This window comes from Rhipicephalus sanguineus, chromosome 5, assembly GCF_013339695.2.
Source record: "Rhipicephalus sanguineus isolate Rsan-2018 chromosome 5, BIME_Rsan_1.4, whole genome shotgun sequence".
NCBI classification, from domain to species: domain Eukaryota; kingdom Metazoa; phylum Arthropoda; class Arachnida; order Ixodida; family Ixodidae; genus Rhipicephalus; species Rhipicephalus sanguineus.
Genome location: NC_051180.1, coordinates 69455301 through 69480746, shown reverse-complemented (window position 1 = coordinate 69480746; position 25446 = coordinate 69455301). Strand labels below are relative to the sequence as shown.

Genomic DNA, 25446 nt, shown 5'->3' with positions numbered 1-25446 from the left:
TCGAAATTTCCCCGAAAGGCTTTAACCTTCCGGCGCCGCGCGCGCTTGATAACGTTTTTACGGTTTTTGGAAGCCAACAGCGACTGAACCGTCGTGCGGGAGCAACGCAAGTCAACGAACCGGGTAATATCTTGGTATAGATGAAGCAACGCAACCGGTCTGTATACCCTTCCTCGCTTCAAACGCACAGACGGTCTCTACTTCCTAGATGACTTGCATGTACAAAGCAACGAACACGCGAGAGATCGGGTTGGGGCGGAAAAATGAGCCGAGCGCAAATTCCGAAATGGGGGAAGGCGGAAAACGGGTCGTACACATCCGGCATTGCAGCAGCAAGCCGAAATGTAAATCCTCCAATTTGCCTTCTTCGTGAACCGGGCGCGTACACGCGAGAAATCGGTTCTTTTTGCGAGAAAATGCGGGACCACGAGCAATCAAAAACTTGTGTGTATGTAACGGTGTTTGCGCGCGAAGGATGTGCAGCTCACTGGCAACAAAAGGGTTTCGTGCTGGTAGGTACAGTGCTTGTGACGAAAAAGAAAGAAAGAAAGAAAGAAAGAAAGAAGAAAGAAAGAAAGAAAGAAGAAAGAAAGAAAGAAAGAGAAAGAAAGAAAGAAAGAAAGAAAGGAAGAAAGAAAGAAAGAAAGAAAGAAAGAAAGAAAGAAAGAAAGAAAGAAAGAAAGAAAGAAAGAAAGAAAGAAAGAAGAAAGAAAGAAAGAAAGAAAGAAAGAAAGAAAGAAAGAAAGAAAGAAAGAAAGAAAGATTTGGTAATAAGCAACGCTGCCAAAGCAGACAGCGTCAAAAATGTGAAACGTTGTTCAGTTATTTGGTTGAGTTTGCGCACAAGAAGAAAAACATGCATTTTTCCGACAGATCCATTGGAATAAAAAGAAAGCTGATAACAATTATACAGTAACTACAATACCCCAGAAAGGATACATGTTGCACAAAACCGAGAAATGTGGTCAGAATGTTACGCCACCTGTATGCTTGCCACCGCGCTGCTTAGGAACGTTAGAAAAGCATGTCAATCAAATAAACTCGAACCAGAAAAGAAATAAATAAACGGCTTGCAAGCAACACAAAAAGAAAGAAAGAAAGAAAGAAAGAAAGAAAGAAAGAAAGAAAGAAAGAAAGAAAGAAAGAAAGAAAGAAAGAAAGAAAGAAAGAAAGAAAGAAAGAAAGAAAGAAAGAAAGAAAGAAAGAAAGAAAGAAAGAAAGAAAGAAAGAAAGAAAGAAAGAAACGAGAAACTGGAGGACTCGCTGGTTACGTCAATACTCACCTTCAGCAGTCTGATTCTCGCCAGCCGTAGATGCGTCAGGCGCGGTACCTAGAAGTGAACAGGTGCATATGAATGACGTTCATACCTGCCAGTGGAAAACCAAATGAATCAAGCGCGTGACGCACAGCGATGCATCACGCTCTCCAGAAAAAAAAAAAAACCAACGCTAGGCACTAAGAAAAGGAAAAAAAAAACAGTACAGCGCTTGGCACTAAACGTGTGCTTGAATGGACAAATTAACAGGCAGCGTATGCGTAAGTACAACAGAGACAATGCGCTGGTGATCAAAAACTAAAGCAAACGTAAAAGTTTCATGTCTTCAGTTTTGTATGCTTCTGTTGCATGTCTCCACGCACGACTTGAAATAACTAATGATCTCGAAGCATTAAAGAAAATAAAAGAAAGAAACGATTGTCAGCACGCATGTCACCTCGCCGAAATAGCACAACTACAGGAATGGCGCTCCATGAGCTATAACTGATGTTCCCTTTTCTGCATGCAGATGCGCAATGTTAGACTACATGGTCCATCCCACTAAGTGTCAATGTATTTCTGCGTAGCCAAAAAAGAAAAAAAAAGAAGGGCATTCATATGGAATGCTCGTTATACTCTTAATATAATTATAGTGATGGAGGAGGAAATAACTTTTATTTAAAATGGCAAGATTAGCAAAGATTGGCTCCCTCCCTTAGGTAGCAGCCATGATGGAAGAAAATTATTTTGATTACGGGTATTTCAGCGACTAACAGGCGTTTTCTCTTTCAGGGCCCTCCGTGATTCATTGCGAGCAACTTGCCTTGGTTGACACCACCACGTCAAGTAAGCAAATAATGAATTCCTAGGTTTCTCGTACAAATGCACGTAAATATAATGAAACAATCTCGTGCCAAACAGCGAACGAGACAGAGAGAACATGGGTTTTATTTATCGGCTGTCGTTAATGTCAATGAATGCTATGGTTTAAATTGGGTAAATTGTATGACCATCATAGCAATATAGGCGACTCTATCGGTCACCTTCTTTAGGCTTTCGAGAGATTTTATAATTCAAAGAAATGTATACGCGTTGCATCCTGCGGAAACGTCTACTGCTAAGAGCATATAAATCCAAGACCAGCGTATCAAAACATGTCTGCCAATAATATAAACGTCAATTACATCGTCCGGCTACCAGTCAGTTCCAATAAAGCGGGTGCCTCGCTTTAACAGGGACAACACAACAAGCCTCGCCAGTAAGCCGAACTGCTGTCAGGTAGCGGAGACGACAGGGCAGTGACACAGACAGCCACTAAGCATGACTGGACCTAAGTAGCGGTCAGCATTCTCAAAGAAATCCAATAAAAACATATCAGGCAAAAAAAAAACGCAGCGTTACGTTTCCCTTCATCTCGTTTTGTTCTCGCTACTCGTATACTAAACTGAAAGAAACAGTTAGGTGTTGCTCAGGTTTCTAGAAGCCCCATTGGCTTGAGAGGAAAAACACTTTCAGAATGGGGCTGCATCGGTCGAGAAGCGTCCTCTCGAAAAGCAACTCGCATTAGAGAGACGCTCTACTTGAGTGAAAGAAAGAAATAAGCGGCGTAGGCTGCGCTGAGCACCTGCAGCAACAACAGCGATGGCAACGGCAGCGTGGAAAACGCAATTTGTTCGGGCAGCATCGTGCGGCGACTTCGACAGGTGCGCGTGACCCGAATGCCTCGGTTCCTATATAACTCCCCACTGAGAAAAGTGCTGGGTGTCTACGGGAACGAAGGCGTGGGTGGAGGAACAACATCGGCACAATGGTTCTGCCGGCCCACCCCTTAACATAACGCCGAAAGGCGGCGTCGACCGAGTTGTTGCAACGGCGCGACCCAGCCCGCGGGCGATGCGGTGTGCGGGTCTGGAAAATCGCAGCGCTCCGCGCTGACACCTCTCTCTTTGCCGAACCGTTCACATTGCAACCATTTATCGTATATATAGTTCCGCGCAGTACAGAAGCAACGAGGCTTCCGATGACAGTGTCATTTATCGATCAAGCACTACACTGTTTGCAATGTAGACACTAAACTACAGAATCGCTCTTCTGCCTACTCTGCTCTTCGTTTTCTTTTTCGTTGTATTAATAATCAGTCAAAACAAGCCAACTATAGTTAAAATTAACTCCTCTCCTAAATTTACTGCAAAGTTTAAACCCAGACGGCGGAACATCGAAGCATCGATAAAGGTCGTGGCCTACGAGACTCGCGGCAGCGCTGGTCGCGGAGGCCACGGAAAGATGTAACTCGCCGAAACTGGAATCATCTGCGAGGTTCATGCGTTTATTCCTCGATGCGCAAGGCTTTAAGAACCCGTCTGTTGCAATTAATGAACTTCAGCGGTGAATGCAACGCGCTCATTCTTCCCGGTAATAGTGAGTAATATCGGAGGTGAAAAACAAAAGTACAGGGACTGCGCATAAAGGTCTATTGTAAATATAAACGAGCGCCCATTCTCCTCTTTGTAATTAAATGCCAAGAAAATAATCACGCTCAACACAAACTGCCTTACCTTCGCACACTGTCCACAATTAGTCGTCCACCTAAACCTTCGACCTTTAAGATTGCCTCAGTCCGGCGGTGTACGCATGAGAACTTCTGTACTTCAATTAACTATTTTAGCACGGCATCTCTTTTTGATATTCTCGGTCCTTCTCACGCGCACTACAGTCCACTGACCCCATATAGGGAGAGAAATTCAAGGAATCCGAGCAAAACAGAAAAAAAAGAAGAAAATAAAAAAGGCTCCAAGGAGTTCGTACACCGACAAACGGACAACGCGCGTCAAATCAGGAGGACGACGAAAATGCGTCGATCCTTGAACGCTTGAGCGCACAGAGAAATTCAATATACGAGCGCGAAAGCTTCGTCAAACACCCATCAAATGACAGTTGCGCATTAAAAATAAAAATGTCTATAGACTTTACAATCGCATTACAGCTTCTTTCAGAGCGCGATACATTTCGACATCAATGGCGAAACCCTAAAGAGGTCACCGCGCCAATGACAGTCGTACTCAAAGACAGGCTGATGTGCAGAGGCAGCGATCGGAGAACAGAAGCATGGCTGCAGCACAGAACCCATTTCTGGAGCACACTTGCCATATATCCGACGCGCGTCGCCTTGTTTAATCCTTTCCGCGTTAATGTCCGCGCTGTTATCAGGGATGCATAGCTTCCCGTACGACACGCGTAGCGGCTGCATGAAATAAGCGCAACGACCATTCGGCCTAAATGCAGCAATACGGTTCCGTGTGGCTGCCGCCATACGCTCTAAGAAAAACATTCGGCAGATCCCACGCGTTGTGGGAATAGGTTTCATGCGAAGCAGTTATACGTGACAAGTCAGACTCTCATAATAGAGTCAAAGGACTCTTTTTTACACGCGAATACATCTTATGCTCGGGGCAGTGTCCGTTCTGCGGCGTCCGCACCCATACTGCGCATGCACCAACTCTCCCCGCTCTCCTCGCGTGAGCCCGAGGAGGTGGGGTGGAGGAGGTGGTGTGAGTGCTGCCTCCGCTTCGTTTCTCCTCTCCAGTTTCTCTCTCTCCGCCACAGCTGTGCGCTCGTATATAATGCGGCGCGCGCTCGCTCCCGTTGCACTCTCCTTTGCAACAGCGCTATGGACGCTCGCGAAGCTGAACGTAAACGGCAACGCCGGCAAACGAATCTCAAAGCTGCGAGGTTGCGAAAGCGCGCGTTCGCTGTGCCTCCGTCGTTGTCTTTCTGTCCAACGGTGTGAGAAACGCCATGAACAACGCCAACATCGGCGCTAGTTGCAGCGGCAGCGCCACCGCCGCGGAGCAGAGGAAGGCTCGGGAAGTCAAACGTAAACGTCAGCGTCAGCAAGCGGTAATTCAAACGCCTCGACAACCACCGTCTCATAAGTCACATAAGAGAAACGGAAACTCAATGCTCACCCCCCCCCCGCGATGCTTTCGCATCCCGCCATGGTTGCCCGTAGGGGGAGATGATGTGTAATTTTTTTACTAGAGTGTAGAAGAGGGCTATCTTTGCAAGAACCAATGAACAACGCGCTAGAACCTGTGCTTGTAAGGGTCTACACTATTGAACATGCAACCACGTAGCCATAAAGAAACTTCGATGCGCTGTGTAGACAGGCGAGAACAAACTCCTGCGTGTCATGTACCAGCCGCGATGTGTATGCTTCACGGCGGTAGACAGCCGCAAAGTGTAGTTACAGAAGCAAATTAGCTATACGGTAACGCGCTAACATGCGCAGCGTGTAAACTCCTATATGCTGTTTACACAGCCGATGCACACAACACGGCAGCGAGGAGGCTTGATACGAAAGGCACGACACGGATGCAAACAGCCGCGGAGAGCAAGGAAGAAAGAAGATAGAACACGCGACAGCATATAACAGGAGCGTGCCTTTTTCTCGCACCCGCGAGCAATGTTGCACCGTGTGCACGGCTGGGGTGCGACGACAGCGTACACACGCAGACCAAGCAGCAGCGCTCGCTGCGAGGTGAAAGTGCCGATAGGATTAGTGGTATAGCGGGGCGCCCCGTCTATAACGCCATGCGACGTGCCGACGGCGGGGCAAGTCAGACGCGGGACAGCGAGGAAGGGACAGGGGAGGACGCCAACGGTAATGCGCGCTGATCTTGGGTAAATCTCGTAATTCCGCCTCCCCCACCACAGTGTGCTTCCCGTCGCAGACGCATCTATATATATATATATATATATATATATATATATATATATATATATATATATATATATATATATATATACATATATATATTTATAAGGTCCCATCGTGAACGCCGGGCTATTTTGGCGTTGCTGCAGGCGTGGTCGGGCACGAACGTGACCTGCTTCGGTGAAAAGGTGTTACGATTCCGTTCGCCCCGCGGGGAATCGGTAGCAGAAGCTGGCGCATGGCCGGAGGTGCGCGACGTTGCTGCTATAAGGTTAGGAGACGGGCGAGGCGACAAGGCCGAGAAACTGTTCGCCAGCCCTGCGTGAAAACGGAGGCAACCGACGTCGTCGTGTTCCGCCGGCTTAACCAAATCAGCGTCGGAACGACAGTTTGCCTCTATTTCTTTTCATTTTCCTCGGTCGTAAACACGACGCGCGTCGCCGGAGAAGCTTGTATAAACGTAGCGACACCACAGGAGAAAGAGGGCAGGGGGGAGGGGGGGCGCGAAATCGACACTTGCGCCAACACCTTCTAGAGGGGTCTAGAGGGTGTTGCTTGCGCACAACGAAGAAGAAGAAAGAGGGTGAGGGGTTTTCTCGAAGGAGAGGCATCGAAGGAAATCGACAAGACGACATTTCACCTATAAAGGCCACCGGTTCTCCTTTGCCCTTGTGGAGCACGTTACGGACGACAGAATGTACATGGTCACTGTAGCTGCAGGGCTACATTATACGGGTGGGAAAAGTACAGAAGTATAGAGACGGTATATCAATTGTTTTCTTCAGTGCCGACATCAGGGGCGTAGCCAGAAATTTTTTTCGTGGGGGGGGGGGGGGGGGTTCAACCATACTTTATGTATGTTTGTGCGTGCGTTTGTATGTGCGCGTGTATATATACGCAAGCAAAACTGAAAATTTTCGGAGGGGGGGGGGGGGTTGAACCCCCCAACCCCCCCTTGGCTACGCCCCTGGCCGACATGCTTTTATGATGAAACATTATATATATATATATATATATATATATATATATATATATATATATATATATATATATATATATATATATATATATATGCCCGAACGGAATGGAGAGGAAATGACGCTTATTTCTGAAGCCTATAAGTGGGCACGGCGCAGCGTGAAAGAAACACATGTCAAACAACGTTTGAACAGTAACATCTCACAGTAACGAAAGGAACTGAGACTTAAATAGCACACATTCAATTCTTTCGAGCCAAAGTCGCTATTTGACGACTCGCGTTCCGAAATTCTTGCACTCTCCCATCTTAAGTACAGCTGTGCCTAGCTCTTTCAGACGCTCCAGACTTCGGGATACTGCACACAGTTTCGACAGTGGTCCATGTTTTAGCTAGCTCTACTAGCTACCTCAAAATCGTGGTTCGCGAATAATACTACTGCATTAATGAAGACTTCATTAATGCTATCTGATTAATGAATACTAAACGAAGCGGAGTTTTAACAGCCCGTAATTAGCCTGTGCCTTCTACATTATGTAGCTGCGAAACTGGAGTATGTCACAGGGGGGAGCTCAGAAGATAATCCCAAATGCTGCTCCAAATGACAGCCGAGCGAATGCAATAAACACAAAAAGAAACGATTAAAAAAAATATCGAGGAATCGAAACGCAAGATTCGCACGTCACCTATAGAGCGAGTTAATTAAACGTAAGGCGATGTTGAAACGTCTAGCTGCTGCTCACTTGTCTACCGTTAATAGAACGAATATATTGGATCGGCTCAGGCTGAGAGGGTGCGACGCGTCAGTCAGCTTTCGAACGTGCCTGAAGCAAGCTAGTGCCGGATTCCCTTAATTAACAGAAGCGCGACCGGCAAAGGAGGCAGTGACGATAACAGGCAACCACGCGCCGGGTGAGAGCGAAAAGATGTTTAATGTAAAATAAATTAAGTTTTGTTATGTTTTGTGTCGTACTGACAAAGCGCGTTCTAAGTGATTTATTAGATACGCGACTAAAGTCTAAACGACAGCTCTATATTGCCCGAATTTCCACAAATTTGCGAAGATCGTGCACGTTTAAAGGGGCATTAAAGGAAAATAATAAAATCGGATAGATTGATTTTTTTTTTTACTTGCGCTGCAGTCCATGGCCGCTTTCGTCATGCCAATACACGAACTTTTTTAAAGACGATAGTCTTTTCTTGGGGAACTTAGACGCAGAAATTTTGGTGTGTCTTTCCATCTGTCTGTCTTTCTGTTTGTCGGCACGTCCCTCGATTCAGCCACTCGGCCAAAGTTGAACCACTTGCCCAAGGGCCAGCCATCGTGAACGGCTGACTAGGTTCATACTTGTGTACATTGTTGATCAAAAAGCAAGCATTACGCATATCTGAGGCGCAACATCACTAGGTAAGTATTAGGTGGTGTGTTCCTTTAATAGAAAATACATAGATACGTAATTGTAGAGACCTTAGTTTCTTAAGCTGCGCTGAAAATGCGACTGCGCCGAAACTTGGCTTCCTCCGCGCCCTCTGCACGAGCTCATTCTTGTATTTCGGTTTCGGTTCAGTATTGCACGGTACGAATTCCATGGGGCGCCGCTTTGGCATTCCTGCTTTAAGGCCAAACCCCATATACGCGAAAATACAGGCGACAGCGACGAGCGACGCGACGTAGATCGTCTTCGCGCAAGCGGTCGCTTGGATGGGCAAACCCCATTCACGCAACGGCTTCAGCGAGCGATCTCCACTGTTGCTGGCATGGGGGCGTTTACTCGTGCTAAAAGTGGCCCGTAGTCAGCGGTATGCAATGTACAATACGATGTTTTGTTGCCTAATGGTACATAAAATGTTTATCATTGTCTTGCAGCATTTTTTTCGATCCCATCACTGCTGCTACGTGCCGCCAAGCCGCGTCACAGACGGCGCGGGACTTGTAGTTCCCGTCCCTGAGGGCACGTTCGCGTTCAACAACGTCAACGTTCCGCTCGTCGCCGTTGGCCATGTTGATGAACGTTGTTGTTGATGCGCGTCGATAAGAAAGCGGCGACAATCAGCATTACGTCACTGATGCATCTTGTTCCGGTGTTTTGCTATTGGCTGCTTGAGCACAGCACTTCCGGGCGACGAGCGACGGACATGCGACGGTTTCGAAATCTGAAAAACCGAGCGATCGCGCGAAATCGACCACGCGACACGTCGCGCGAACAGCTCGTTTCGTCGCTCATAGCATCGCTCGTCGCTGTCGCGTGCATTTTCGCGCATATGGGGTTTGGGCTTTACCCAGGCGCCGTGAATATAAAAGAGGGTGTGGAGAGTACTCGTTGAGTGCGGACGTTTCTTCTGCTTCGGCGCTTGGCGCCAAACCGCGTGTTCGGGCTGGCTGGCGTCCCCGCCGGTCGCGTTGGTCACCGCCGGTCTTCGCCTGCTGCTGCGCCAGGACTACCAGCCCGCAACACAGCATTCACGTTTCCCGACGTATTGCCAGATGGCGTTCATATCTCACGCAGCGCTTCTTCTATCGTCTTTAGACGACATTTGCAGCGAAGCACGCAGATACGCGGCCAATTTTTTGCATCGGAAACAGCCGCCGAAACTTCCTAAAGCGCGCTGCTCAAATTTAATCGTCCGAGCCGAAGACAGATGACTTGAGGTCACCATCTCGGCTGCCGATTTCTGTGAATCGGCGAGCGTCAGAGAGCTCCACGGCCCTAACACGTCGCAACAAGTCTAATAATATCTGGGGTTTAACGTCCCAAAACCACGATATGATTATGAGAGACGCCGTAGTGGAGGGCTCCGGAAATTTCTACCACCTGGAGTTCTTTAGCGTGCACTTAAATCAAAGTGCACGGCCCTCAACCATTTTCGTCTCCATCGAAGATGCAGCCGCCACGGTCGGAGTTCGATCCCGCGACCTTCGGGTCAGCAGTCGAGCGCCATAACCATTAGACCACCGTGGCGAGGCTCGCAACAACTCTGGCTTGCTACACGTTTATTTATGGTCAAAATGTACGGTAATTGACGTTTTATCTGTAAGCCGTATAGAAGTAATTCAGTAATCAAAACAGAGGGTCTGACATCGTTTAATGAGGTACCCACAGAGCAGGAACGAGGGCGCCACTCCAGTTTCTCGATTTCATCGTTTTCTCGCTTTCAAGTGCTCTGTTCTCGCCAGGAATGGTGAATTGTTTCTTACATAAGCCTGTATAGTCTTTCAGTCTAGCTCAACTTAATTTGTTTTCTTTCGGTGTCCCTTAAAGGGGCCCTGCAACACCTTTCTTAGTTATATTGGAATAGCCTCATTATTGACGTATGACTCTTCACGAGTCATAATGCCACAAAAATTTTTCGAATCCGTCAAGTCTAAGTGGTGTTACCAAATTATAGAGATCACGTTCCGCAGCTTTCTCCCTCGACTCAACGCAGCGACCGCGCGGAAAGCTGCGCGCGACGTGAAGGGAGCGAGGGAGGGAGGGCGGAGGTGCGAAGAGGCGACGTGAGCACCGGCGGCATTTTTTTTTCATTTTTTTCTCTCTGGCGTCTCGGCGCAACCACGTGGTCTGTGGAGCCACTTCCGGTCGGCTCGCGCGGTCGTCGTTGAGCGGCGGAGCCTATGGCACCGTGTATCGCGCGTGCTTGAAAACTGCGAGTCGGTTTGGCAATGTTGGGTGTGCACCTCGAACTGCCGTAGTGTTTTCATCGCTCTGCCAACCATGGACGCAAACTTGCGTGCGCGTTTGGAACGAATGACAGCAGAGATGGGTTTCGAGCCACACTCCGATACACCGCCTCTTCGCACTGCTCGCGCTTGAATCGTATTCAACACGGCAAAGCTGCGTGCACCCTTCTCCCAGTGGCGGTACTTCGATGCTGTTTGCTCTTCGAATGCGGGCGCACAGCGAGTGCGGGCTGACAACAAAGAACTACAGACTAGAAGAAAGGATCGTGGGGCATCGGGCCGGCGCGGACCCACCCCCCAGCTGTCTGGAGCTACCGTGAAAATGCGAGTCGGCTTGGTTGCTGTGTCGCGGTTTTTGGGAACCTGAGACTACGGGGAGGATACGCCGAGGTACGGCTCGATGACATACTGAACAGACAGCGAACGGGACTCTCGCCATACAGCGAACACAGGTATCCTAAGCTAGCCGGCGCCAGCATCGTTATCGGAGAAATGCTGCACCGCTGCCTCGGTCGGTCGTGAGAACGTGCCGACGATGCAGTTTCCAGCTGACGAGGCAACACTCAAACGGCTGCCACTCAACGGCAACCGGCGATGGTCAGAAGCACAGAAATATTCACGATTTCGGCACTGCACATGGTGAAGAAAACGCAACCACGCAACTACGAGCAGACGAGCTGTCGGTGAGACCGGAAGTGCTAATATTAATGTTTGTTCGGTGTTTTAACGGCACAACACAATATAAACATACATATTATCTACTTATTGAACTCAAAATTAACAACTAAGGTAATAATGAGGGTGTTATCGTGATTATAACATCAGCCAATGGTGGAACTGCCGACAATCGCGTCATATATTGCGGACTAATACATCATTTGTCGAGAGAAGAGGGAGCGATTTTCAGCTGACTTTGAGAATTATTGTAAATTCCAGGCCGCTCGCTTCGCTATAATATTTGGCTCGCGTGTTCTCGGGAGCCTCGACTACCGATTGGCAGCGCTTTTTGACCCTGCTCGAAAAGTGTTGCAGGGCCCCTTTAAAGAACGTGATCTACAGGGTACGAAGAAGAAACTCAACTCCCGGTAAAATTTCAGACCGCAGCTGACGTACGATCCGAAAAACGGTCTTTCACCTTATAACAAGCAGTTGTGATCGAATAGGAATCTGCAAAATGTTGACGGACCTACCACCGCTGCCTGCCGCTTTGCGTAAGTCACGCTACAGCACAAACCAGATCAGCAACTATGCTACGATTGTAATTGTTACATCCAGCCAGAAAGCTGGTGAATCACAGATCGAACTTCTCCGCGGCGACGCTGACGGCAAGGCCTGCATGACACCGCATCGCACGTGCAGCGCTGGTACGTTTCCACGACGCTACGAAATACACATAGCACGCTGGCACGAAAGACATCCAAACAGGATGTGTCATACGAAGATGGAGTGTCGATCAAGCGAGAGAAGATTCAATATGATAGCCAACGTCTTTCCGGGGGTGAGATTTGTGGCTTGTCTCATTCGGGCCTATACGGAATGAGCATTGTCTCGTCCGCTCGCTGTTGACCAAGCACCAAGAGGTTGCCCAAAAGCCACGCGCTGGCCAGGGCACATGCAATGATTGGCCGTACAGATGAAACACCGGCCCCCCTGGCAAGCGGACGCCAACCTTGTAGCCAGCAGACCGACAGCTCTCGCACCAGCGACGCCCTATACACATATAACGCCGAGTGATCCAAGTACAAACGCACGTGGCAGGGTCGGCAGAGCGGCCGTGTTCGGGGCAGTTCGACAAAAGTTCCTCGCTCGAGCCAACACCGCGCCGCACACCCTGCAATTTTCACGACGGTGCAGCCGGCGACGAGCTCGTTGTTAGCGAACGACAGTTATTAGCTGGGACACCGGCAGCCGAGCGAGAGCACGCCGGCTGACTGGCCGACAGCCGCGCAACCGCCACGCTGTTCGGGTACACAGCTTGAAGCAAACGCGGAAGGAGCGAGAGCGCAATCGGAAGCGTTGCCATGGCCACCACACACAAAAGCGCGCCGCTGTGTCACGGTGCGATGTCATGTGAGCGCGCCGCTGGCTGTACGAGGGGAGCGAAGACAAACGTCCCGGACGCCAGAGTGATTACCAGGGGAGGGTCAGGACTCGAACAACGGGCTGTAGCACAGGCTCGCTCGCTACGCAGAGTCAGTCACGTTTGCTGCGTGCACGTCTGAACGAAACTCGCAGCATCTCGCTTGCGCAACTTTTCTTATTTTCCCCAGGATGAAAGCAACGAAAGAAGACAAAGAGCAGAGTAGCCGCGTCAAGGGCAAAAGCGAGGCGATCGCTTTCTTCGCGATGGCCGTGGTCACACTTAGGCTTCTGTGCGCTACAGCGAAATCAATCGTGGCCTCTGACAGAGTCCGACGACTATCAGTAGAAATAGACGAATCGGTCGCTATATTTCAACGCTTATTTTAAGGCTTTGCTTCAAGACCTATTTCAGCGATGTATGAATACAAGACAATTCTAGCCACCTGGGTGGCCAAGTGGTTATATACGGTGCTCAACTACTGACCCGAAAAAGGCGGTTTCGATACCGGCCGCGGCGGTCGCATACCGATAGAGGCGAAATGCTAGCGGCCCGTGTACTGTGCGACTTCAGTGCACGTTAAAGAACCTCAGGTGGTCGAAATTATCTGGCGACACCCCCCATCCGCCCCCAACGGCGTCTTTCATAGCCTGAGTTGCTTTTGGACGTTAATTAAACCCCATGCACAAACTAACCAACAACACACTCTGAAGCGTGCCACTTTCTCTTCATCGTCTGCATATAGGACTGAATCCTTCGTAGTGTTCCGCAGCAGACGCTGCGAGTGCGTCTTCGACCGCAGCAGTGACACAGATGACAACCCACAACTTGGAAGAAAAACGTATCCCGTTTGCGGGCGCGTCCTATAAATATTCATCGCGCGTGGCCGTTTTATGCCACATGTAGCATTGGTGTCACTAAACGCCGTACAACATTATAAATATTCATGCACTGCAGCATCAGGTAAGAAGGGAAGGAACGCTTTCCGCTATAGTAAACGCCTTTCAGCGCAGTTTATACACAACAGACGCGCACTGTCTACATTGCAAGCGCTGCACTACACCGAACCTCGTACAAGTCATCACGCATGCAGTTAGGTCCCCTCTTGTTTGCTATAGCAAGCAAGAGGAGACCTACCCACAAACACATACTTAGCAACGCTTACTGATCACGCTGTTCTCTGTTGGGCTAAACACCAACATATAGCGTATAAACTCGAACATTTATATCAGCACGTGCATTGTATGCAGTGAGAAGTTTCTAGCATTGTGTCACCCAAGCGGTACTGTGTCGGCATCGCGACTCGCAGTGTTCGTGTAGCCCAAGCGCGAGACGCAAAACAATTCCACCGAGTTAGCCTGAACCGCATGTACAATAACTTTCCCGCTGCGGAAAACCGAATGCCTCAGACAAGAAGCGTTTGAGGACGAACGCTACACCGCGACTGTAAATGAAAAAGCGCGTCGCTACAGAAGAGATCATTCAAATGAGCGAAGTCACAGGCTGAACGATTTAAATGAGAGAGAGAAAGAGAGAGAGAGGAGAGAGAAACGTCAGAGTTGCTGCTGAACGACCGCCGTCCACCGAAAGAACAAAGAAAAAAAAACATGAACACAAATTACAGAAGCAAACGTACGCCGCTTCCGCGACATGTCGAGAGCAGCCAGCTACACGGCCGAACCTAAAGGTGTCTCAAACGTTAAAAAAAAATACGAAAATAAAAATCAATATCCAGCGTTTTCGCTTCCGAAACGTGCCCTTCCTACACAGCCAGGAATGTGTTCCAACATCGCGACATTCGATATACGACGGCAAGAATTGAGGAAGAAAAAAAAAAAAGGAATGCACTCGGGCACACGATACCTGTCCAGCCAACGCGACAGATGCCTTCCTGCGGGAGCACAGGATTCTTCTCTCGCAAATCAACGTCGGGCGAGCTGCCATGGCAACCATAGCTCCTTGCGCCGCTCCGGTTTCCTTCGAGACAGCTTTGTCCGGGAGACGGAAGTTGCCCGCCCTTCTGTTTCTTGTTCGATTACGCTATACATCCAGGATGGTCGCTGCAGCCTTTCGAGTGGGGGTTTCTTACTTCGTCACACAGTGCCCTCGAACGCTTGAGGCACGTCGAATGATCGATTTTTCGCTGTCCACATTGCATTAGACAAGTAGCCGCTTCACTCATGAATAAACCACCGCAAAAATTATTAGAATCCGTCCAGTACGAGAGGAGCTACAAAGATTTGTCACACGCTGTGATTGCTTTCTCTCTTCTCTCGTCCCACGAAAGCGCTGGAAGCTAAGCAGGGGAGGAGTGGCACGGGGGAAGAAGGTACGTCACACGCGCCTCGTGACCTTAAGAACTTTTAGGAGCTTGCTCCTTATGCTCGCGCCTTGTCCGTTGTCGCCGGCGTGTACACTCTCCGGTGATTTCAAGAATGCTCACTAGATGGCGCGCCGCCGCTAAAGGCAGCGCACACCACGCTCGCTCATGCGCTAGTTAGATAGGTGACCGCTAGAGGGCCGCGCCTCTCCTTTGGCGCTCGCGTTTGGCGCGCTTTCTTTCTCTTCGCCGGAGCTCACTCAGTGAACACTCTTCGTTGCCGCTCCGCAGCATGAACACCCCAGCCAAGGCGGGGTGTTCATGCTGCTGTGCGGCGGGCTCGCCGCCAAGACCCTGCGGTGAAAGCCCGGGAGGCCGAAGCGAAGAGGGCTAATGTATATAAAAGCAACGTTGTCACGTCTATATATGATGGTAGAGGAATGTGTACGGAGGATTCGTGGGTTACCCGATCATCTCAGAGCAAGCTCTTCTAACATGATCCACTTCGTGGATATGGCGGTGACTTTTTTTTCTTCTTCTCTTTTTCCTTCGGACGCGCGATCGCGCGCGCGCGGTCCACGTGACGGTCTCGCGCGGCGGCCGCAGTAACTATACCGAGCGCGCCATGTTCAAATCAGCCAATGGCGTGGCCAGTGGCAGTAACGCGCTAAGCAGCATTTTTGTCGAGAGAACAAGCGCTTTTTAGCTGACTTAGAATTTATTGTAAATCCCAGGCCTGCGTGCTGCGCTATATGTTTGGCTCGCTGTGTTCTCGGGAGCCTACCGATCGGCCGCGTTTTCTGACCATGCTGAAAAAGTGCTGCAGGGCCCCTTTAACTCGTTCATAATTTCACAGAGAATATTCACACCCTTTGAACGCTTAAAGCCAAAGCGTTCTGGCTAAAAAGTAAAACATTGCTGGGATGAGCCAAGCTCAATCGCGGCGGACATTTAGACGATCTCAGCTGTCTCTTGAGTTCGCTTCACAAGCTTCACCAAACATCTCTGGCGCTCTTAGCGCAATATGCACTCCTATTTCCCTTTTCTCTCCTTTGCCAAGGAAGCCTTCTAATTGATCCAGCACATAATAACACGTATTTCAACACCGAGCATTCAGTGATATAGAATGAGAAAGGTTTATTGTGGCAGAAAAGCTGAGAGGTCAGCCTGAATCAATCTTCTGGGTTGCTACTCAGCGTTAGGAAAGGAGAGGGGAGAGAGAAGGTGTTGATGATGAGGAGGAGGAAGGTGATATAGGTTTGCGTAAAAGCATCTTTGCTACAGTGCTGTACAAACTACATGACTCTTTACCGCCCAAGATGTCATTACTGTGTGATGTACATTGATGTTGTTTCATATGAGTCGAATATTGAATGTACAACAAACACTCACTTTAGCAACTGCCCCCATACTCAATGCATCATGTAAGGCTTGTCAGTAAGATATATTGAAAGAATTAAAACATAACTGACACTACTGTAGTGTACGGTACAACCAGCACGATGAAAAGCTGAGTGTCATTCCAACAACACTGTGGAAGCTGCTGAATATGACATCAATACGGCGCTCGTGGCGTCACGTGAACAGCGACCAGCTCAGATTTACTTCGAAAGGGAAAAAAAAGGGGGGGTGGATGGGGATGTGAACGCCGCAGTATCACCATTTAAGTCCTCAGTACCTGATTCACAAAGTAAATAAAACATCCAGCAGCGTCAAGCGCAGCAAGCAAAGTGCGTTTAGACAATGTCGTATGAAACGCAGCCGCCTTATCTGAACAGCTAACTCGGATATCTCTTGAGCTCACGCGTACTTCTCCTGAACGGCAGCAAAGCTAAGTGGGAGGAACGGAAAGCGATAAGGTTTAAAAAAGCGGCAGGGAACATCACTTTTTCCTCTTAAGAATAATGCGATCACGTCGTGATTCTCACTTCCCGAATAAAAGGTTCTGGGTAACGTAAACTTGAAACACCAATGGCGCTAAAAGCAGCTGCAATGAACAAAAACAAAAATAAAAATATCGAGCTTCAAAGTTGGGAACAGCGACAAAAAAACGTTAGGCAACTGAAAGTTGCAGCACACTGTCGTATAAGCTTAACGGCTTTAGCGTACGTTTTTCAATCTAACGTTTAAAGCAGGAGCAGGAGAGCCACGACGCGTTTTCACATAAAATGAAAAAGAACAAAGGAAAAAAAAGCAATGTGCCAGCTATCTAACAGCTGTAACACAGAGCTACTTCTCTTATCTCTGGGATTTAAAAAAAAAATCGTGCAAAGAAACAACCTATCTGTAACGTATAACTACACGGACACGTGCGGCCAACACAATCACGCGCATGTTTATACTCAAGGCGCAATGCCTTACACAACAGAGCAGTTTCTCCCAAAAGCTGTAAAAAAGAAAACATAAGAAAGGCCTTCCACTTCCCTTTCCTAAAAATAGGATCGCAGAAAACGTAAGACCGCAAATTGCATTCCGTCGCAGTGTGCTCTCGTTGTGATTTTACGGCACGACAGAAAAAATATTTCTTTTAGTTCTTTTTTTCCCCTCTGTACGACGTACTGCCAGTGCTATAGAGGCGTCCACAAAGTGTGAAGGCTCGAAACGAGATGGCGTCACGTATGAGACCAGAATGCACGACCACACACCTTTGTGTGTGTGTGTGTGTGGTGTGCAGTGTGTGGGGTGTGATGTATATATATATATATATATATATATATATATATATATATATATATATATATATGTGTGTGGAGTGGGACACGCAACTTCAACTATTTCCGTGAATTCCTGCCACGAACGAAAAAAGCAAGACAAAATAGGAGCCAGTACACAAAAAAAGTGTTAAGAGATACGTGTATACGAGAAAGATGAGTACCGCAACGCCCTCCGCGTTGTGTTCCGGCGGCGTAAACAGGGACCACTCAATATGGAAAGAGAAAAGCCGGGACTACGCAAAAAAAAAAAGGACTAAAAAGATAGAGGCTGTAAGTATCGCAGAAGCAAGCATTCGGTGTCGCGAGCGAGGCACAACGACGACGCTCTCCTGCAAAGTAGAAAAACAAAAAATGTGGGGGTCAGGTTTAAGATTGGCCAGAACGTCGTAAGCAGCCGGTTCCGAAACGTTTACTGCTGAGCACAGAGGGAGGGAGGCGAGTGACGAGGTCGCGTAATATCCGTAAGAAACAAAGCAACAACGAAAACAACAAACGGCTGAGGAGATACGTCAGCAAAAAAAAAAGTTATTCCCTTGCTTTTGGATAAAGCGGAACACGAAAGGGAGGTCGCACTTGTGCTCCACCTCCCGTCATCATTCACAGTTTGTATGGATCAGATTCAGGGTCGTTCCAGTCGTACACCAGACCCCCCTCCTCCTCCCCCCTTTCACGCGCGCTATCACTTTCTGGCACTATAAACATCTCTATACACAAGTGCACAAAAGGCATTTTTCCGGGGGCAGAAAAAAGTATGCAAAAATGCTTATACTACCACATTGGACGCCAGCTATAGAGTCGGTCAAGAGGGGGATTGTTATTCCTCTTAAAATCCGCGACCCGAGACAAACTCAACACAAATACAAAAAAAGTCACAGTTTCGCCGCAAGGGCGAAGCAATGATTGCGATAGCAAGGAACTAATGCTATACGAAGTGAGGCTCGCCAATGGATACTCTCAGTTTGAACATCGCTTCTGTTGCAAAGGCGGCCGAAGCAGCGAAGGAAACTAGCGTGCTTCAAGTGTCGAGCTGTGACACTTGATAGTTCGCGCTCATCTTCTGTTTGTTCGTTTAGCGGCGTCCCTTGAGATCGAGTGACTTTCGTACGCTCCGTAACATGAGCGCGGACATCACGGTGAAAGCGTGAAACATCCCTCTTCCCCTCACCACGAGAAAACCGCGCAAGCAGACAGCGGAAGCGCAAGCTTCTCCCATGCGCAAATATAAGAAGGAGCGAGCGAGCTCGCCGACGACTTTTAAATGCGCCCGTCGGGCTCCTAGTGCCACCTCGCTGGTAATGAAGAAACGTTTATTATCGCCTGCTGTCTCCGAGTCCGTCCAGCGCTAAAGGGTGTGTATATAACTCTCGCCGTTAGCTACGTGGAGGATCTGCGTTTCGTGGCGTAGTGGATAGCGCCGCTCGCTGCGGAACAAGAGGTCCCTGGTTCGATTCCGCGCTTCGGAAGCATTTTTCTGAATTATTTTTCTTTGGGGCTTTTGTATATATATACATACTTATACATATACGGTGCATGACGGCGGCGACGGCGACGGCGACGGCAAAATCCAACCAAGACTGTCCATATAATTGCTATCGCAATAAAAAAAAGAAAAAAAAAGGAAGACCACAAACCTAGATACGTGGAGAAAGCCAAATTCCCGACGAAGCAATCGCATCATGAGAAAGCGAGTTAAAATCGCCGCAAAAAAATTAAAAAGAAAAGGGAAATAGAAAGAAAAAGGTCATTACGAAGGCGCAGAAAGAAGGAAAACTACGCCTGGGGTCACGTTTCAGCGCTGCAGGCCCCTCCCTTCTTCCCATCGATGCAGCGTCGGTCGTTTTCCCGCCGACGATCGAAGGAGCGCGGCTGGCGATTAAAGTTTAAGCAAGACTTACGATCGGCACTTCTGGAGCGATGTACGTCACGGACATATCTGATCCGTCGATATATGAAATGAGCGCGGAGCGAGGGGTTACCCGAGAGGCCCGGCTATTTCTCACGCGATGTAAGAAGAAGAGGAAGAAAGATCCTCTAGCTGCGAGACGGTGATTCCTTTCAATGGCAAGATGGAAGGCGGTCATTTCTTCCTGAAGACGTGAAGAACACATTCGTTATACGAACGAAGGCGTGAGAGAGAGAGAGAAAGAGAGAGAGAGAGGCAGCTGATACACTGTAATGGCGCCTTGATGACCACGAACGCGCTTCTATATATAAAGTCTCCGGCCGCAGTTCTGTTCTTAGGCTTCTCCCTCATACGCACAAGATCTATAAGCGCAGCTACGAAGCGCGCGACGTCTTTTTTTTTTTTTTTCGAGAAAGTTGGAGGCAGCGCTCGTTTATAACGGAAGACGCAAACACTGTCAACGACAGAAAGAAGAGCAGGCGATGATACAGCGCAGGATGACCCCATTATAACGCTTTCGGCGTTAAAAATGAATTAAAAAATAGTATAATTTCCGCTTCAACAACGAACGAACGAGAGCGAAAAGAGATCGTAACATTTCCTAAATGTGTCGAATCTACGAGAAAGCCTTTTTTAGAAAAGAAACACAGTTCAAGAAATACAAAGTGGACTATAGACTCTCAAAACAAAGACGGGCTGCGATTGAGTATACACACACACACACACACGATGGAATATACCAAGGACGAAGTGCGCAACTGATCGACATCCATACGATGGTCATCGGCTGCGTTCAGTCTGATGGCAACAAGGCCAACTGCGAGCATTTCGTGGGAGAGACTATTTGCATCTCAACAGCTCGGGTCACGTGATCTGAGTAGAAACGTCACGTGCGACTTTATATCACTGCAGTGGCACTTGAACGGAGGGCAGGGTTCTGCCTGGCGTTGCGTAAGCATCGTTATTGGACATAATGAAACACAGCGCAACCATGAAGTGGACCAAGAGAAAAAGAGGGACAAACCACAGCGCTCCACGTTCCTCTTTTCTCTTGGTCCGCGTCGTCGTGGTTGCGCTGCGTTTCATTATGTTCAAGAACTGTTCCCAAATGGCGCAGCTTTCCATTCTTCTACAGTATATTTCTTCTAAGCATCGCTACTTTGCCAGTGGCAGTGTTTAGCCCTTGTCACTGGGGAGCTAGCACGTCGTGCCGCTTCGCAGTTTTGACTATTTTGCCAGCATGGCTACTGCCAACTGCTGACCCGCAGGTCGCGGGATCGAGTCCCGGCCGCGGCGGCCGCATTTTCGATGGAGGCGAAAATGCCTGCGGCCCGTGTACTTCGATTTACGTGCACGTTAAATAACCCCTGGTGGTGGAAATTTCCGGAGCCCTCCACTACGGCGTCCCTCACAAACATATCGTGGTTTTGGAACGTTAAACCCCAACACTTATTATTATCATCGCTACTGTCAGAGGCAGAATCGACAGGACGGGCCGCTTTACCACTGCCGTCATACGTGACGTCATAAGTCACATGACCCGGAGCTGTTGAGGTGCGAACTATAGACTCTGGCACATATATGGTAGTCACAGCTTGTTGGATTTACGCAACTGTACTGAGCTGACGAAGCACGATAACTCATACGTTCCAATCATGACTTATTTAGGTCCGTTAACAGTTTCACGGATTTTAGTAGAATAGCAATGGGACGTCTAATTAGGTGCTTCTGCGGCAGAAAGATTGCACGCATCGCGAACACTAAGTGAGAGGCAGTGAAGATAAACAGTGATAAGGCACGACAAGCATCAACTAAAATTGCAGAAAGCGAACACCGAGAACAAACGCCAAGCGTCTTGATGACGTTCGAAAGATAACACTGTTTTAATTATGTTTAGTCCAAGTGCACCGCGCTACATGTACATGAATCGGTTGGCGGCTGAGAATCTACGTCGATCCAATACATGTTTTTATTTTCATCTTTTCCTTAACTTCCAACTATGCCCAAGCAGTTATGCAAGTGCTGCTGCGAGTTCGAGGCTCAAGTAAACGTCACCGAGATTAAGGAAAAGCTAGAACATGACTGGACGTGACGTTACGTTCCTTGTCGATACATCGCGACACAAAACGCCGTCATTGTACAGAACCATCCATGTTAAAAAGACTGGGCGTGCAGACGTGGACACAAGAGAGAGAAGTCAAGACACCACTTTTCTCTCTAGTGGCCATGTTTGCACACTCAGTCTTTTTAACATGAATTCCTACGAAGTAGATGAGCTCTCTTTTATTCTATAACACAGAACCATGTCTCCAGTATAACAAGCCACATACGCAATATAGAAAAAATCGGTAAACAGGGGGTGGGTGCTCGAGCCGACGTTTCGACAAGTGGACTTGTCTTCTTCAAGGCTAGAACTGATTTCAGCCTTGAAGAAGACAAGTTCACTTGTCGAAACGTCGGCTCGAACACCCACCCCCTGTTTACGGATTTTTTCATCGCAAGCTTCCATTTTCCATTTCCTGCCGTTTTTTTTTTTTTTTTGGATACGCAATATAGGTATATTAACTATAAAAATTTATTATTGCCAACATGCCCTCCATTAACGTTGACTAAACAAGAAAAAAAGTGCAGCGACGAATACGATATACTGCCGAATGCGAATTCTGAGCGCAGCTTCGTGTTGGGTTAAGTCCAACTGTACTTGAAGTTCTGGATGTCACCAAGGTAACCACTACGCCATCTATAAGAATTTTTGTGTAGTAGGACAGCACCCACTACGCCATTATTCGTCTTTCTGCGGATAAGCGAGGTACCCGCTACACATCTGTAAGGTATTATGTGCACGTTGTTGGTTCTGCATGTGGCTGATGACGATGAAGAATCATGGCTGAGCACTTTGCAGGGGGTGGGAAGCATTAAACCACACACTCGTTGCGCAGTTAGCATTGTGTGATTACTGGTTGCTGTTTTTACTCTTACGCCACGTTATATTACATAGGCTAACGCGATTCCTTGCCCGCGTTCTCATTAGCAAAAAAACGACAGGCCTGCGCGGAAAGCGCAGCACAGTCACAGCGAAAGCTCTGTGTTAGAATACTAGACTGCCATGCAAAGGGCCCGGGTTCAAATCCCATTCAATCCTGCGTATTTTTTTCTCCTTTTATTTTTCCATGTCTATCGGTTAGTTTTTCGTGTCTATTGGTTACGCCACCGACGGCGACGGCAACGGCGACGCCGCTCAACGCAGGAACGGGCGCCTAAGAACTGCGCTCTAAAAGAAGAAGTCAATATAAACCTTTGACAACTTGTCGCTTCCAGACCCCCGAAGAATTATTTTTTATCTTCTGTTAAAGGTTAAGAAAGCCGTCAACTACGTAGAAAAGAAATACCACACAAACAATTTCTATAAGCGAATATATAAGACGAATGGAAGCAAACTTTCAACTTTTATGAAAGACCCCAAAGCTAACGCAGCTATTCATCAAACAGGTGCGGTCGTTCTTTCCCCGCAGACTGCCCCGCAGCGCTCGCGACATCCTTCATCTCCGTGCTCCCTTCGGGTTAGACTTTATCAAAGGTGCGCTCAAAAACTGACCCGAACAACGCAAGACCGGCAGCGCGAGTTTAGCCAAAATGTGACAGCGTTCTCTTGTCGACGCTCCTGGTGGCGCGGGCAAACAGTCAAGAAAGCAGAAAGGCGACGCACCTGCCACCAACACCTATTTTCTTTTTTTCATGCAGTCTCGAGTCATCGCGAAGAGCGCCAGTGCATCGCATACAGATTCTGTTCCTCAAAACTTCCAAAATAATATTTGTAAAACGTTGAAACGATAGAGAGAAGAGAAAGGAGGCGGCAGCCGTTGCACCTTTTCTCGATAACAGTGACGTCTTTCCTTCTCGGTAAACTGGCGCGCCTGGTGATTTATATAAACCGGCAAAGCAGACCTATACACGTCAGCCGGCTCCGACATAAAACATATATCACAATGGCTTGCGATAAAAATTTTCGTCATACGTGGAGACCACATGCGTGGCCATCACAATGAGGTTGCGCCAAGAGCGGCGTTTCCATGCAAAAGCAAGCAAGCCTGCTGTGTGATGTCAAAACAAATAAACAAACAAACAAACGAAAGATGAGATTCACTTCGTAGAATGACATCACATATTGAGCAGCGATGCAGAACAGCGCGCTTGAATGCGTGGTCAAAAGCAAAAAACAAGAAGTCACTGCTTGAGGTGATTGTACGTGAAAGGTCAAAAATAAAGAAAAAAGGTTTTAAAAAGAACGCTAGTTTAAATCGAGCTGTCGGGCAGACAATTTATCGTGCTTTAAGTTATTCGAGATACGTGAAAAAACGCTACAGAGAAATATATATTTCACTCTTGTTTTTCTTTTAATAAGCAAGGAAGCGACCATTGCACCGAACTAATTCTCAATCAAAATTCAACGACAGATCCATTTACTTTCACGGAGATCAAGCTTAAAGTCGGGCAACTCAAGAGCGGATAATTGATCGTCGGTCGGCGTCTGCATATTCCCGGCGAATGTCTCGGTTCAATTACAACGGAGACTGCCGCTACGGTGGCGTGCATAATACTATATGTCATTCGAGAGTCCCGCCTCAAGAAGGCTTTCCAAGCGTACCACAGAAACCGTTCCCATCGCCCCAATACAAGAACACGAAAGGAAACCGCAAATAGAGGTGCTTCTTATCGACAATAAAAAACAAAGCCCAAACGCTATACGACATACAAGATTTTACGTGTTTTCTTAAGTAGCACAGTATAATGCGTACTCGGAGGAAACCCAGGGTTCGCGCACGTAAGAAAAAGCGAATCAGAGGAAAACAAAGATAAAATTACTTAAAGACTCTTAAACCAACGAACACTGGAACGTGACCTTTGCGCACACACACAACACGACGTGCTCGTCAGGCTACACGGCAAAATCGCTTCATTTCCATGCAAATGGGTCGCGCTGAGGAGACCAACGAGAGGCCAGAGAGGTCTGTCCTACCGTCGCACAACCGATCAAAGAGTTTTCTCTCTCTCTCGTCTGTCGTCCGTGGAACGAGCGACGGGAAATTCCACGTTAATTACAAATTGTAAGCCCGAACGTAGCGAGCCTCACTAAACCAGCCTGCGATCCAATCCGCCCCTTTCCTTCCCGAGCGCCTGCTTTCCTGCATGTTCGCCTAATCTGAATAAGGCTTCACTGCCGAGCACAGACGCCCGACGGCGATGCTGCCTGCCGCAAAGCCTCGGCTCTAAGCGGAGACAGGCCGCCGCCGGCCACTCAGTGCGGCGATACAGGCGGGAATCCCTCGGGCAGTGCTTGGGCAGGCCACGATATCGGTGAACGGAATGAGAGGAGGAAGAGAGGAGGCCAGCGCCGAGCATACATTGGCGTCAAGAACCGAAGCTCATTCTCGGCCTCTCTCTCGAACAAGACAAGCCATGCGGGCGCTGCGAGACAGGCCGGTATTAAGGACGACGGACAGTATCTAAAGCACCTGCAACTGTGGGAGTTTAGAGCCGGGAAGATCCGCTACTGTCGCGGCGGTCGCGACCCAATAGGCAGTGAAGCGCTGGTAAATCTTGGCGCTATGTGCACGCAATAATGTATTGGAGCAAACGCGGGAGCGATATTGCGGGAAAAAGAAAGAAAGAAAGAAAGAAAGAAAGAAAGAAAGAAAGAAAGAAAGAAAGAAAGGAAAGAAAGAAAGAAAGAAAGGAAAGAAGAAAAAGGAAGAAAGAAAAGAAGAAAGAAAAGAACAAGGAACGGCGAAACGCGGCGAAAAAGT

The 25446-nt window shown here is 48.2% G+C and overlaps 1 protein-coding gene and 1 long non-coding RNA gene across 6 annotated transcripts in view; one reads left to right on the top strand and one right to left on the bottom strand.

The window, feature by feature from the left end:
• LOC119393729 (protein timeless homolog) overlaps positions 1-25446 on the bottom strand; it is a 528180-nt gene that overhangs the window by 421196 nt on the left and 81538 nt on the right. For all 5 annotated transcript variants that reach the window (XM_049416331.1, XM_049416330.1, XM_049416329.1 and 2 more), the window contains exon 15: positions 1284-1331. In XM_049416331.1, coding sequence (XP_049272288.1) covers positions 1284-1331 — 48 coding nt within the window. The remainder of the gene's footprint in view (positions 1-1283; positions 1332-25446) is intronic.
• Positions 1-25446, top strand: part of LOC119393730 (uncharacterized) — a 157022-nt gene that overhangs the window by 122760 nt on the left and 8816 nt on the right. Inside the window, exon 3 of the long non-coding RNA XR_005183981.2 lies at positions 2049-2102. This is a non-coding gene — a long non-coding RNA (uncharacterized LOC119393730). The remainder of the gene's footprint in view (positions 1-2048; positions 2103-25446) is intronic.